The sequence below is a fragment of the Engystomops pustulosus genome, chromosome 3 (assembly GCF_040894005.1).
Source record: "Engystomops pustulosus chromosome 3, aEngPut4.maternal, whole genome shotgun sequence".
NCBI lineage: Eukaryota > Metazoa > Chordata > Amphibia > Anura > Leptodactylidae > Engystomops > Engystomops pustulosus.
In genome coordinates, this window is record NC_092413.1 from 11,767,946 (window position 1) to 11,783,987 (window position 16,042).

The 16,042-nt window shown below is 46.4% G+C and overlaps 1 protein-coding gene across 3 annotated transcripts in view; it reads right to left on the minus strand.

Moving 5' to 3' along the window:
• The window catches only part of ENAH (ENAH actin regulator), a 41,462-nt gene that overhangs the window by 20,568 nt on the left and 4,852 nt on the right, over positions 1 to 16,042 (minus strand). For all 3 annotated transcript variants that reach the window (XM_072140051.1, XM_072140053.1, XM_072140054.1), the window contains exon 2: positions 2,838 to 3,003. In XM_072140051.1, the coding sequence (XP_071996152.1) occupies positions 2,838 to 3,003 (166 nt within the window). The remainder of the gene's footprint in view (positions 1 to 2,837; positions 3,004 to 16,042) is intronic.

Here is a 16,042-nt window from a genome sequence, read left to right on the forward strand (position 1 = left end):
GGGGTATAATACAGGATGTAACTCAGGATCAGTACAGGATAAGTAATGTCATGTATATACACAGTGACTGCACCAGCAGCAGAATAGTGAGTGCAGCTCTGGAGTATAATACAGGATGTAACTCAGGATCAGTACAGGATAAGTAATGTCATGTATGTACACAGTGACTACACCACCAGCAGAATAGTGAGTGCAGCTCTGGAGTATAATACAGGATGTAACTCAGGATCAGTGCAGGATAAGTAATGTCATGTATGTACACAGTGACTGCACTAGCAGCAGAATAGTGAGTGCAGCTCTGGGGTATAATACAGGATGTAACTCAGGATCAGTACAGGATAAGTAATGTCATGTATGTACACAGTGACTGCACCAGCAGCAGAATAGTGAGTGCAGCTCTGGGGTATAATACAGGATGTAACTCAGGATCAGTACAGGATAAGTAATGTCATGTATGTACACAGTGACTGCACCAGCAGCAGAATAGTGAGTGCAGCTCTGGAGTATAATACAGGATGTAACTCAGGATCAGTACAGGATAAGTAATGTCATGTATGTACACAGTGACTGCACCAGCAGAATAGTGAGTGCAGCTCTGGGGTATAATACTGGATGTAACTCAGGATCAGTACAGGATAAGTAATGTCATGTATGTACACAGTGACTGCACCAGCAGCAGCAGAATAGTGAGTGCAGCTCTGGGGTATAATACTGGATGTAACTCAGGATCAGTACAGGATAAGTAATGTCATGTATGTACACAGTGACTGCACCAGCAGAATAGTGAGTGCAGCCCTGGAGTATAATACAGGATGTAACTCAGGATCAGTACAGGATAAGTAATGTCATGTATGTACACAGTGACTGCACCAGCAGCAGAATAGTGAGTGCAGCTCTGGGGTATAATACATGATGTAACCCAGGATCAGTACAGGATAAGTAATGTCATGTATGTACACAGTGACTGCACCAGCAGCAGAATAGTGAGTGCAGCTCTGGGGTATAATACTGGATGTAACTCAGGATCAGTACAGGATAAGTAATGTCATGTATGTACACAGTGACTGCACCAGCAGCAGAATAGTGAGTGCAGCTCTGGGGTATAATACAGGATGTAACTCAGGATCAGTACAGGATAAGTAATGTCATGTATGTACACAGTGACTGCACCAGCAGCAGAATAGTGAGTGCAGCTCCGGGGTATAATACAGGATGTATTACACGTGTTGTATTTTGGATGTATATAACAATGTGCGGCTCCTCGCTCTCTCCTGTGTTACATTGTTGCAGTGTAAGTTTGTCTCTGCTCTTGTCCAACCTTGAACTTACCGTGACCACGTCACACTTGCAGCTGAAAACACACACACACAATTATGTCTCCGCGCTTGACAGACGCCTCTCTGAGCTGATAACAAAGATGCCTCTGCCTACCAGAACACGTGGGGAACCTCGTGCGCCTTTGTACCGATCTGATAAAACGCAGCGGCATGCGGCATCAGTCGGTGGTGGCCCAGGTGCTCACATGTAGGGGAGAGGTCCCGGGGCCTACAAATAACCTACAAAGACACCCGGTACACAAGGTGCAGCCAACACCTGGAGGCATAATGCACCTGTGCAATGTATAGACTGTACTGCCCAATCCCTCTGCTATTCCTCCTGGTAGAGAACCTTTTCGGTTTCTTCCTTCCCCTTACCCCTGTGAAGCGAGTCTATGCGGGACACAGCACAGATTTGCAGTAGTCATAACCCAGCTAATCGATAAGAGAAAAGATTTAAGGAGCTTGAGATTTCCAGGAAGAATAACAGAGGAGATGTGCAATGCTACAATGTGAGGCCAGTGCTTGAGATGTTGCAGCCTAGATAAATCTGATTAAAAAAAAAAAAAAAAAAGTTTAACCCCTTAAATGCTGTGTCAAAGTGAAGGGTCAGACGATCAAGGATTGCCGCACAAGGGTCCCAGGCTGACCTCAGACCAATGGCCATTACCAGTCGGGGTGGCATCCAAAGTCAGCCACTTGAACGAGGAAATGTTGCACGTGTGCAGTGGAAATGCAGTCACGGGAAGGACCGAGGGAGGGCGTCCGTCTCTCGTTTCCCTATTACTTGAAGCTCAGTGAAGTCTATGTGTGTATAGATTGCAAGCTCTTCTGATCAAGGAACTATTTTGACTGCACTGTAGAGTGTGGAAAAGCATAGAGATGAGTGGTGCCCAGAAGATGTCATCGTGGTGGTCTGGGCAGGACTGAGGAGGAGAAGAGGGATTTTTTTTTTTTTTTTTTTTACACTTTCTGAAACAAGTGCGATACTTGTTTTTACACTTTTTTTTTTTTACACTTTCTGAAGTGTGTGTGATACTATATGACCACAGTACCATATTTTTTGGACTATAAGGCGCACCGAATTTTAAGGCGCACCCTCAATAAACGCCTTCTAAAGCGTCTAGGTTGATATATAAGGCGCACTGGACTATAAGGCGCACCTGATTATAAGGATAAATAATCATCTATGAGAGCTGTTGTCTGTAAGTACGGTTCATATAAAAGGCGCACTGGACTATAAGGCGCACCTTTGATATCTGAGAAAAATCAAAAGGATTTTTTGTGCGCCTTATAGTCCAAATAATGCGATATATATGCAGAATATGTTGGTGGAATACATGCAATACTATGTAGAGGGTGTAAAAGTTACAAGCGTGGAGAAGAGTGGTGGGCAGCAGATGTTATCATGGTGGTCTGGATGGGATTGAGAAGAAATGGGATTTATTGACACGTCACAGTCTTTACCATAGTATAGACTCCATACTAGTATACCAGAGTATAACAAGGACATGGACTTACCTGGTGATCCTGAATTTTCCTGCCCACCACCCGGAACGTGTTGTTTCCCGTATGGTGATAGATATGCACTCGGCTGAATCCTGTCGACCCTCCTGCCGGGACCCATTTCTTGTTGGCATCATCATAAACCATGACAGCCGCCCGGGCTTGGCAGATGCTCTGCTCGCTGCACGGATATAAAACAGGCTATATTTAGTTTAATGAGGTTTTTTTACTCATTTCTATTCAAAACGGCAAAATAGACAAACCCGTCCTTCACCTAACGAATGAGAAGATTATCCTGATGTTATAATATGTAGGGGCCAGGGCAAGTACTGGGCACACCGGGCACCTCCGGGAGCATTCCCTCACACTGCTGTGCTCTGAAAAATCAATGCACAAAGAGCACAGCAGTGTGAGGACAAGTGGAAAAGTTACAATCTTATAAACCATGTAAAACCATATATCACAGTCCTGCTGCTACTAATACACACAAAGGTCTGATTACACCACTCTCCAGGGACATAAAAAACTGGCTGCAGTCTGTAAGGTCACACCTGCTGACAGGTGAGCTATGGAATAACAACAGGCCATTGTCTTTCTAGCCCTCCAGGCCCGCGTCAGGTCTGGGAGTATGCCAAGGAAGTCAGGATTATGACATCACTACATCCTGCCACCTGTGCCACACAGCAGGGGCCGCAAGACGACTCTTCCTAGTAGGAATTTGCTTTTATTAGTACAAAATGAGGATTATTAAATAGATTTTTTTTGGGAGAATTAGATATAGTAAATGTAACCTTAGGATCCTCAGTTTTTCAGTATTGCACCAGAGCTAATCTGTAATTCCCCTCGTAGAGCTAAAGTGCCATGGGCGGGTCTTCTGTATCCAGCAATGGTGCGGGTGCCATGTATAGACCCTCACCCATTTAAAAAACACCCCTTTAACGGTCGGACTGTCACTATGGAGGGGGGGGCACTATGGATGAAGAACATAGAGGGTGGGAAAGTTACTAGTTGGATGACTTGTCTCAATATCATGGTGGTCCGGGTTGAACGGAGAAGAAAAGGGATGAGTACAATAGACATCTTGTATTTTCGTGCACTGTATTCTGTATTTGACCGATCTTGTACTTGCTCAGGGTAACATGGGTGCTGCGGAGTAGTTATCAGCTCCACGTACAGACCTTCACCCATCAGACAGTCCCAGAAAACCACTTACATATGAGGACTAGTGGGCTGCACATTAGTCATTACTATGGGGGGCATTCTGATTATGGATGAGATGGGGGACGTGTCTGGATGAGTTGTGGCCAGTAGATGTCATCATGGTGGTCCGGGCCGGGCCGAGAAGAAAAGGGAGGTGTATAACATTGAGCAGCTGTGATCCGCTAGACTGCACTGTATTCATTGATACGATCACTCTTGCACTTGTTGAGCACTGCTGGGGGTAACACGGGTGCTGCACACAGTAGTAGGTGTCACCGGGTGACGGCCCCACTTCCCTCTTTGACACACTACACAATCTTTGCGGTTTACCACTAGTGAATCAGTGTCACAGCACACGACCAGAGCACTTCCCCGTTACATCTATATCTATACACACGCCATCCTACACTATATATAGCCCAGGCCACACACACAAAAAAAAAAAAACTTAAAAAAAAACCACATTTCTTCCTTTTGTTTTGGAAGAAAAGGAGAAGCCACCTGTAGGACTATGAGTCAGAGACATGTGTATGTTGGGGAGTATTAGGGAATCGCCCACATAAATGTCAGCGCAGACTGAGATCCGGGGCTTAATACGAGGTTATTAATAACACTTCTCCCTGCACGCTTCCAGAAAGAAGGAAAAATAAGAAAAAAAAAAGCTTCAAAACCAGCGCAGACGCGGCCGGAAGGGGATCTGAAGACATGCCGGGGGCGCACGTGTGGAGAGCAGCGACATAGTGGAGAAATTCCAAGGGTTTAGGTAAAATCTCTGCTATCTGTCACTGAACAGGAACCTTTCTTACAGATCTATTGCCTTCTTACACATGAGGGTGTCAGACTTCTCAGACCCCCTTACTTACCAATATTGCACAGCAATGGATCAGGTACTGGGGGTCTTCGCTATAGACCACCCCTGTTTCCCACCAACAAAAGTGATGGCATATCCCAGAGATGCTCTGACTATTCACAACTGCAGCCAAACTTACGTTGCACTATGCTGCTCCCATCCTCACACTGCTGAGCTCTTAGCCCTCTGTATTAATGATGATCCACAGCTCATCCTCTCTGCTGTGAGTAAAAATCGTAGCAGGCTTCTGGTTGAATACTACAGCAGATGCACAGAAAAAGGAGGAGGGGCTGTGGTGAAACTAAGAGCTAAGGAGATCTATTGGCACAGCAGTGTGAGGACACGTCCCCCAGTACAAATCCATCTTACAGTGATGCTGTTGCTAACAATATGCACAAAGGTATGACTGCACATCTCTTCAGAGACAACACTCAACACTGGCTGCAGAGAGCACAGAGTCCAGCAGTGTGAGGACTGATTACACATCTCTCCAGGGACAACGCATAACACTGGCTGCAGAGAGCACAGAGCACAGCAGTGTGAGGACACACCACCAGAACAAGTTTTATTAAAAAAAAAAAAAAAAAAAAAAAAAAAAAAAAAACACAAAATTCACAGTACTGCTTTTACTAACAACATACACAAAGGTATTACACATCTTTCCAGAGACAAACCATTAGCTGCAGAGAGCACAGCAGTGTGAGGAATCATCGCGAGAACTATCCTGGAATATAAATCCATGTATCACAGTCCTGCTGCTACTAACAACATACATAAAAAGTTTGATTACAAAGACCTTCCGGGACAACAGCACTGGCTGGGGCCGTCTGACATACTCCATTTAATATCTAAGGGCTGAGAACACAGAACTAACGCTTCTCACTGTTGAGTTTTTGTTACAATTACACACAGTCCAGACAGCAAGTCTTGATAGTTTGCTACAATGTATTAGTTTACAGTCCAGACCATTAGTTACAATTCCAACCGTCTGAATTCTGAACTATTACAAATGTAGCAAACTAGAGATCAGTGACAATAGCCTGGCGTGCATGCAATTGTAACAAACCTTCAGCTGTGACAAATCTGAATGGGTTTTCAGCAGATGAGTCACGACTAGATTTACTACAGCGCTGTCTTCGGAGCCTCCTGCCAGCTGGGATGATGATGATGGAGGGTGCGGGTCCAGTGTCACGGCGCAGCGCCTGCCCCTTTAACAGACGCTCTCGTAAGTCTGGGTCGGACCATGTTTGAACAGGATGCTCTCGTTTCACGTACTGCGAGCGCCAGGGAGCAGGAATGTCTCCATTCCCCAAAATAAACTAAAGCCTGAAATTTTAGCCGACAGTCAGCGTTCTCCCAGTCCAGAACCGAGAAACTTCTCAAAGCTGCGGCGTGTGGATTACAAAAACCATCCAGCGACCACTAAAATAGACAAAGACCGACCCGGCGCGGCTATATTTAAAGAGACGGAGCGCTTATACAACCGCTACGGGAAGGCGGAGGGATCAGAAGTCACCATCAAGTCAGAAATGTGCACATTACACACAACATACACCACTGCCTACACATATTACACTACAGTGTTACCAAAATCTGGAGATTATAAGCCCTGGTGGTCTGGGGTAGAAAGGTGTAAATGACACCAGGTGTTGTGGTAACAGTATTAGGGTAGTTAGTGTTAGCAATTTAGGTGGTCTTCAGTAGTAGAGGGGTTAAAGGGGCTGTGCCAAGATACAATGGTAGGCCCTATCCAATGTATAGGGGTGAGAAGCTCATAGGGGGGGGTCCAACAGGTGCAAGCCCAGAAATGGGGTGCTGTTCCCTCTTTTAAATGGAAGTGGTGGAACAGCATTGGCTTCAGAGAGCACAGAGCAGATGGAGGACACACCCAGAGTACAATGCTAGAATTTAAAACCATATTTCACAGTCCTGCTGCTACTAACAACATACAAAAAGGTCTGATTAGACATTATCCACGAACAATACCCAAGAGAGCACAGAGTACAGCAGAGTGAGGACATGTCACCAATGCACTCGGAGAAACTATAATTCTGGAATAGAATGAATATATATCACAGTCCTGAAGCTACTAACATACGCAAAGGTCTGATTACACATCTCTCCAGGGACAAATACATATTACTGGTTGCAGAGAGCACAGAGCACAGCAGATGGAGGACACACCCCGAGTACAATCCTAACATTTAAACCCATATTTCACAGTCCTGCTGTTACTAACCACATACGCAAAGGTCTGATTACACATCTCTCCAGGGACAATACATATTACTGGTTACAGAGAGCACAGCAGATGGAGAACATACCCTCCACCAATGCACTTGGAGAAGCTGTAATCCTGGAATATAATAAATATATATCACAGTTCTGAAGCTACTAACATACACAAAGGTCTGATCACACATCTCTCCAAGGAGAATACCTCACACTGGCTGCGGAGAGCACAGAGTACAGCAGTGTGAGGTCTGATTACACATCTCTCCAGGGACAATACATAACACTGGCTGCAGAGAGCACAGAGCACAGCAGTGTGAGGTCTGATTACACATCTCTCCAGGGACAATACATAACACTGGCTGCAGAGAGCACAGAGTACAGCAGTGTGAGGTCTGATTACACATCTCTCCAGGGACAATACATAGCACTGGCTGCAGAGAACACAGAGCATAGCAGTGTGAGGACTGATTACACATCTCTCCAGGGACAATACATAACACTGGCTGTAGAGAGCACAGAGCACAGCAGTGTGAGGTCTGATTACACATCTCTCCAGGGACAATACATAACACTGGCTGCAGAGAGCACAGAGCACAGCAGTGTGAGGTCTGATTACATAACACTGGCTGCAGAGAGCACAGAGCACAGCAGTGTGAGGTCTGATTACACATTTCTCCAGGGACAATACATAACACTGGCTGCAGAGAGCACAGAGCACAGCAGTGTGAGGTCTGATTACACATTTCTCCAGGGACAATACATAACACTGGCTGCAGAGAGCACAGAGCACAGCAGTGTGAGGTCTGATTACACATCTCTCCAGGGACAATACAGAACACTGGCTGCAGAGAGCACAGAGCACAGCAGTGTGAGGTCTGATTACACATCTCTCCAGGGACAATACATAACACTGGCTGCAGAGAGACCAGAGCACAGCAGTGTGAGGCTATGTCACCAGCACAATCCTGGAATTATAAATCCATATTTCACAGTCCTGCTGCTACTAACAACACACACAAAGCTTTGATTACACATCTCTCATATACACTGGCTGCAGTCTGCATGGTCACACCTGCAGATACATTCCCTTTAAGACCGATCCAGGAAACTATACGATCCATCAGACAGGACGGCGTCTGGACTCCGCTTCTTTTAATAGGAAAGGACGATGTCCACCCCAGCGTGACGGCCGGTCACAAGACGGACCATGAATCACACAGACATTACCGGGCACGGACACAAGGACGCCGTATAAAGTCATTCATAAACTTCATTATGGGGACTCGGCCAAGAATAAATTTCCGAATTAATTCACGAAAAACTTAGGAGTGACGGTGGATACTGGACCATCCCCAGAACAAGGCGCATAACAGGAGGTGCTGCCAAATCCTCTAATACAGGACAGACACTGCTATCCCGAGGATAAAACTTACCTAACCCCCCCCCCCCCCCCCCCAATATATCATCCTGGCTCCAGGACCTGACTGCCTGACTCCTGAGGGAACATTCAGGACATAGCCCACACATCCCACCAGGACAACAAGATAACCCAAAATGGCCTGAGGCGTCATGCAGAAGAACGTGAGGGGGGGCTGTGATCCAACTGCACAATTTGCTGCCGGATCAAAGCACCCATAGACGTCTATTGCACCTGGAAACGGGGCGGTATACTAAAGGATTGTACTGGGGGGGTGGGGGGTGTCCTCACACTGCTGTGCTCTATGCAGCCAGTGTTAGGTGTTGTACCTGGAGAGATGTGTAATAATACCACTGTGCATGAGATTAGTAGCTGCAGGACTGTGGAATAGGGATTTAGATTCCATGACTGTACTGTATACCAGGGATGTGTCCTCACACTGCTGTGCTCTGTGCTCTATGCAGTCAGTGTCCGGTATTGTCCTTGGAGAGATGTGTAATCAGACCTTTGTGTGTGTTAACAGCAGGATAACTGAAATATGGGTTTAAATGATAGGATTGTACTTTGGGTGTATCCTCACACTGCTGTGCTCTAGGCTCTCTGCAGTCATTGTTCGGTATTTTCCCTGGAGAGATGTGTAATCAGACCTTTGTGTATGTTGTTAGTAGCAGAAGAACTGTGAAATATGGATTTATATTCTAGGATTGTACTTTGGGTGTATCCTCACACTGCTGTGCTCTGGGCTCTCTGCAGTCAGTGTTCGGTATTGTTCCTGGAGAGATGTTTTTAGAAGAAGAACTGTGAAATATGGTTTTTATTCATGGATTGAACTGGGGGTGTATTCTCACACTGTTGTGCTCTGTGCATGAAACACTTCCACTGTGCCTCCCCTCTGCTCTGAGTAACAGCTGTGGCATCCAACCACACGGCTTCTACAGTGTTTGCTTCTTAAAGGCCAGCATAGCCATCTCTGCCCCACTCGCTGCCACCGTCAGGTCAAGGAAGGGATTTAAAGGCAATGATTTAACTACAACCGGATTATAATAAGAGTTTACCAGGAACAGCGCCACTTTAATCCCGAGGCCGCATCTGGTATTGCAGCTCATCCTCTAGTTATTGCATAATTACAATACCAGTCTTATAGGTGAACTTTCCATTTCTCCCCATTTTCAAGATCTCTGCTTACAGTAACGAAAGCAGGAACCAGCGGCAGCAATGAAAGTTCAAGGGTCATAGAGCCATCAAACCTCCAATGACCTCAGGGGGCCCTGACCATTACAAAGTATGAGGGGCCCAAGTTCTCTCCTTCAGAGCTCAACCCTGACAGTCGGACGTCACCTCCTAGACTACGCGGGCGGCCATCATAGAGTAAACATCGGGGGTCCGGAGCCCTCCCTGCACCTCCGACATGAGCAAACAGCAAGCGCCTGGGAACCCAAGTCTCACTGCCGACTCCTAAATTCCTCCGAGGTGAAGGATAGAGATTTTTTCAGGAGCAGGAAAAAGTAAACAGATCCATATATAGAGAGGAATAGAAGGAGAACAAAGTCCTAATAACATTGGAGGGGGGGGGGGGGGGACTGGTACATGGACCCCTAGACTGATGGGGTCATCAATATCATATGGTCTCCAAGACCCATGGAACTATCAACAGCCACCAAGGCCAGGGAAGACAGCGCCACACATCGTGTAGTGGCCATGCCAGGGTATTGCAGCTCAGGACCATTTATGTGATTGCCATGACGGATGATCACACCCCTTACCTATCTGATGGTATGCGTCATCAACAAGGTCAGACCACCCCTTTAAATTTTAAAGGGATTTCTAAGAATGAATGGGACTTTGATAGGCTGCGTCTACTTTATTCCTATGGTCAGTGGGGGTCCCAGAGGGCACTTCTTACCGATCAAATATATTTACAAGGGAGGAAAAGCCCTTTAAATCCATTAGGTGAAGCAGATATTACATTACGTAACGTTCTGCAACTTACTAACAGATTGTGTTTTGCAATTGCTCCCCATTTTTAAGATCTCCGCTTGATGTCAGTACACAAGGACAGTCCAAAACCCAATAATTTTCACAGCAGAGGTTTTGTTACAATCGCATCCCATCAAACCAATCCTCTAAGCAATAAATAAGAGGAAACCCAGACTGACACAATGTATCCAAAATGAAGCCAGTGACAAGGATAGTGATGCCCCAAGGCATATCCCCGGGGTCAGAGTTCACCATATATAGGCGTATACGTCCCCGGGCGTCCATCGCCCATATGCCAGGAAGAGTTTCATGCCCAGTTCTTCCCACAGAAGAGATGTAGGCGCAGCGCTGAATCCTGGCGGACACTTCTCTCACTAAACCTGGCACCGGCCCCGTCATTAGCATTAAAGAGGCGACGGGAGCTAAATATAGGGTTATAATCGCCCGATACTTAAATGCAGACCTTTACCCAAATCTGGAGGACGCAAGATCCCTGCGATCTGCTGAGAACGTGATGCAATAGGGAGATTTATCAGAACCATCAGGTTCTTATGTATCACTACTAAATGCAATCTGCTGCGGACTAATGCCCAACTCTTTCCTTGCGCTAGTTTTACCAAATCTCTGCCGATTTACCCTGTGATTTACTTTTGTGTCTAAGGGCTGCTTGGCATTAGTAGGAACTTACATACAGGTCCCACCAGTCAGTATAAGACGCCCTATCCTATTGTACATGCCCGGGTTTCGAAACCTGGACCGATTACCTGATCAATGCAGAACCGGAGATGGTATCTGATTGGACGGCGCCTCCTTTTTTAAGCAACATTCCTTTGCCTCGTCACACATTACGGATGGGACACCGGATCCTTCATGGCCTCCTGATATGAAGACAAGAGGCCATTTGTTTACAGCTCTGGATTATCAATACTTAATGCAGTGAGGAGCGTACAGTTACCGCCATACACGGAGGGTGATCGCACCGCTATATGGTGCTACCTACCATCAGAGCAATGCAAGGACACAGCCCACCTAGAGCTCACAGCCAAGTGTGGTCCATGAGACGGTCCCAATACAACAGCAGCCCCTAAGGTAGGCCATATTAATGGGGGCCAAGCCATGGCACCCCCGGATCTGGGACCATACACTACAGCATTCAAAATGGGTGTTGGGTGTTAGTCCCCTCTAATAAATTTAACATTTATAACCCATCCTAAGAGGAGGGAGATATATACTGTATATATTCCTCCCAAAATCCCTCCAATACAATGTATCAAAATGTTCATCCCTTGAGCAACGACCAAGAGAATCTCTCATCATGGAGGACCTAACCCGTCCTAGATTACATAGACAGCCCATTAAAGTGAATGGACAGAGTGCAATGCTTGGTCTCTCCTGCGGTGGCGCCGCAGGGAAACTGAACACTTCAGAACAAGTAAAACGGATTGTGGGGGTTCAAAGTATAAAAGACTCTGAATTAAGGGGCCACAATGTATGATACACTGGGGCAAATTTACTTACCCGGCCCATTCGCGATCCAGCGGCGCGTTCTCTGCTCTGGATTCGGGTCCGGCCGGGATTCATGAAGGCAGTTCCTCCGCCGTCCACCAGGTGGCGCTGCTGTGCTGAAAATCATCTCCACGCGCCGGAATGCACCACCTCGGACCAGGTGAAGGTAAGCGGTCACCAAGCGACACTTTTTCGGTTTTTAAATGCGGCGGTTTTTCCGAATACGTCGGGTTTTCGTTCGGCCACGCCCCCCGATTTCCGTCGCGCGCATGGCGGCGCCGATGCGCCACAATCCGATCGCGTGCGACACAATCCCGGGGCAATTCATGTACAATCGGCGCAAATCGGAAATATTCGGGTAACACGTCGGGAAAACGCGATTCGGGCCCTTAGTAAATGACCCCCACTGTGTCAGTCTAACAGGGATGAATTATCCAAAGTGGGGGACCCCTTCAATAAATAATAGTCTCCCCAAAACAAGGGTGTCATTTTTATTCATAGGCGGCGCCTCCCCCCCCCCCCCCGATCCACCTTAATGCCAAACCAATCCTTGAATCCCGCGCCCTGCATCGCCTCAATGCCTACAAGATTGTTGTAGAACCATCACCTATTGCTCCTCTGCACCTATGATGCTCAGCTTTTAAATTTTAAGTTACTCAGGATCTAAAAGGGATGTTTTTGCTTAACATAAGTGATCAATATCAGAATGGCAGATGCCCAATGTCCCTACTGACTGACAGAGACTGAGCAACGTGTCCTCTTGAGGATCTACTAAGCACAGCACCATATATTGAATAGTGGCCAGTCTTGGCATTGCAGCTCCGCGCCATTCACTTGAATGGGACAAGGACTCCAAACATGCCACATGACTGGTCAAAACGACATCATAGATGACCTGCAAATGCCCTAAACATCTGACAATACAGTATTTTCCCCCTTTAAAAAGAGGACCTTTCTCACACATAACTTTCTGTAGGGGATGCTGCACAGATTCTGGGGCACTTTGAATGTTCTCTCTACCCCCCTCACAGTTGCTAAAATATCAGTCTCAGTATTTGAACATTCTATTCCTCTCTACTGTCAGAGAGGAGGTGCTGGAGCAGAGGAGGGGGGCGTGTGTTATGATAATCTTTTCAGTGTCAGTGAAGCTGCTGTGTATGTGCACAGTGTGATTTCATCTATCACACTGTCTACCTCTGATTGGAAGAGGTCAGAGAAGATGAACATGATACACGCCCCTTTCCAGCTCCTCCTCTACGACAGTAAAGAAGATTACAATGGTCCGATACCGGGACTAATCTCTCAGCAACCGTGGGTGCTAGAAAGAAAATTCAAAGTATTCTTGAACCAGTTAAAGAGCCCCTACATCATGTTCTGTTCATTCAACAGTACATGGACAAGAATCAAACACTTGTTTGTAGTGGAGTTTTCCTAGAAATGATAAAAGCTTGTTCTATTCCAGGTCACTTCAGCAGCGACACGCCGAGCCGATGATGCGTCTATCACGAGCAAGTGCTACAATTTACACATATTTCACCAGGGTGTCACCGGCTGCCAAGTCCCAGTACTAAATAAGAGTCAGTCATACTGGTTATCTGCGTCTCTACTGTCCTCAACACCACTGATACCTTCATCAAAATTCTGCCCACTCAGCAAAACGCCAGGCAGGACGTGAAGGCATCCTGGAAGTGAACACAAACAGTCCCTTCCCCCCAATCTCGGGTTGTTTTATAGTCCAGGGACAACAATAGGGGGCACATATGAATGGGCAGACGAGAAGGGAGTCATAAAGTTCTGCTCCACCTGTCTGCCCTCGCATAGAATGACAACAGCTGGAGCCTCGGCCGCGCTGACCAAAGACAAAAAGATGTCATCGTCCTCTTACTGCTCATTCATACGGCACAGCTGTTTCATCCTCGTCCCCGGGGAGGGGAGGTATAAAGTGAGCGCAGCATGAGGAACACAATCCCATACAATGAGTAGGGCTTCAAATATTCATGACGTGGTCTCTTATAGATTTTGAAACCTGCTGATGTCTCACGTAGAGCAGACGAGACAGCGCAGGTCTTATCAGCTTCGCCTCTTTTACTCATCCATCCTGAGGCTGCAGCACTGCCGGGGGTCCTCTGATAACACTTCCAGGAGGCGCGCCTTGTCATAGGGATGTGGTAATGCAAAGTCCCAGGGATGGAATCTTTTTAGCCTCACATGACCTTTGTAGATCTTATTCCAAGATCAAGGAGAAGACAATAACTTCTGGTGGAAGAACCCCCTATAGTAATGGCGTCCAGAAGGATAACCAAGGCATTGGAAGCTAAAATGCAAAACCTGTATCCCATTCTGTATCTCCAAGAACCACAAGCCTGGTGCAATCTGAAAGATGAGATTCTTCTCTTTAACATGACACCAGCACGATATTTCTAGGTTCTACAGAGCAGAAGTTGGGGTCGTCTGAAGCGACTCTCCCCCTGCAGCGTCAAAGCTTAACTCATCATTGTCATAAGACTTTGGAGGATATTTTTTTAATAGTTAATCGGGCGAAATTTCACATAGAAGAGGGAATTCAAGGAAAGGATTTCATCCAATATCAGAGGACTGGGAGTTTATTGGGGTAAAAATCTGATGGCACCCAAGCCATCTAAGCCCCCACTATGAAACTCAATGATAAACCCCATTAATACTGACTCTATACCTCTGACCCGAATTTTACCAAATGAAATCAGAACAGGTAAAAGCGTAACGTGTGAGCCCAGCTAAGTGACGTCTACTGTCCAGTGTCCATAAATTATTCACAGAAGCAAACCCTCAGCTGTGAAGAGCACGATCCACAAGGATGTTTCCATTCACCAACAGCAAGCAGATAGAAGCGGAGCCTTAGCACCAGCAGTGCCACTACCTTGCCTGGATCACTCAGTACCATATACACCTCTGAGGTCTCCATATGGAAGTGATCAGAGCCTATATGATCAATGCCCGGGACTGATGGCTCCATAATGAAGGACTGAGGGCGTGAGCGACGATCAATGCAAAAAAAACATTCAGCCAAATGTCAACAGAAACTTGGATCAAAGCGATGGAAGCGGCAGAAACAGGCGGCGCGCAAACACCGGAGAGAAAGAACTTCCCGCAGAAGAGCGATACCATAGGATCCTGGTGTCCCGACGTGTACGGACACATTTATTTCTGTGCCTTTGTCTTTCTAACATCCCAAAACTTGTTCATGAATTTCTCATTTCCACTTAATTACGGTCCAATGTAGACAAGTTTTTGCTCAGTAGATGCCAGGTCACTACTTCACTGACCTACTTACTGGCATCCCCATAGTAACACAGCGAGTACCGTCCCATCACAACTAGCCACTCTAAGAAAGAGAAGTCTGATCCTGAGTTACATCCTGTATTATACTCCAGAGCTGCACTCACTATTCTGCTGCTGGTGCAGTCACTGTGTACATACATGACATTACTTATCCTGTACTGATCCTGAGTTACATCCTGTATTATACCCCAGAGCTGCACTCACTATTCTGCTGCTGGTGCAGTCACTGTGTACATACATGACATTACTTATCCTGTACTGATCCTGAGTTACATCCTGTATTATACTCCAGAGCTGCACTCACTATTCTGCTGCTGGTGCAGTCACTGTGTACATACATGACATTACTTATCCTGTACTGATCCTGAGTTACATCCTGTATTATACTCCAGAGCTGCACTCACTATTCTGCTGCTGGTGCAGTCACTGTGTACATACATGACATTACTTATCCTGTACGGATCCTGAGTTACATCCTGTATTATACTCCAGAGCTGCACTCACTATTCTGCTGCTGGTGCAGTCACTGTGCACATACATGACATTACTTATCCGGTACTGATCCTGAGTTACATCCTGTATTATACCCCAGAGCTGCACTCACTATTCTGCTGCTGGTGCAGTCACTGTGTACATACATGACATTACTTATCCTGTACTGATCCTGAGTTACATCCTGTATTACACCCCAGAGCTGCACTCACTATTCTGCTGGTG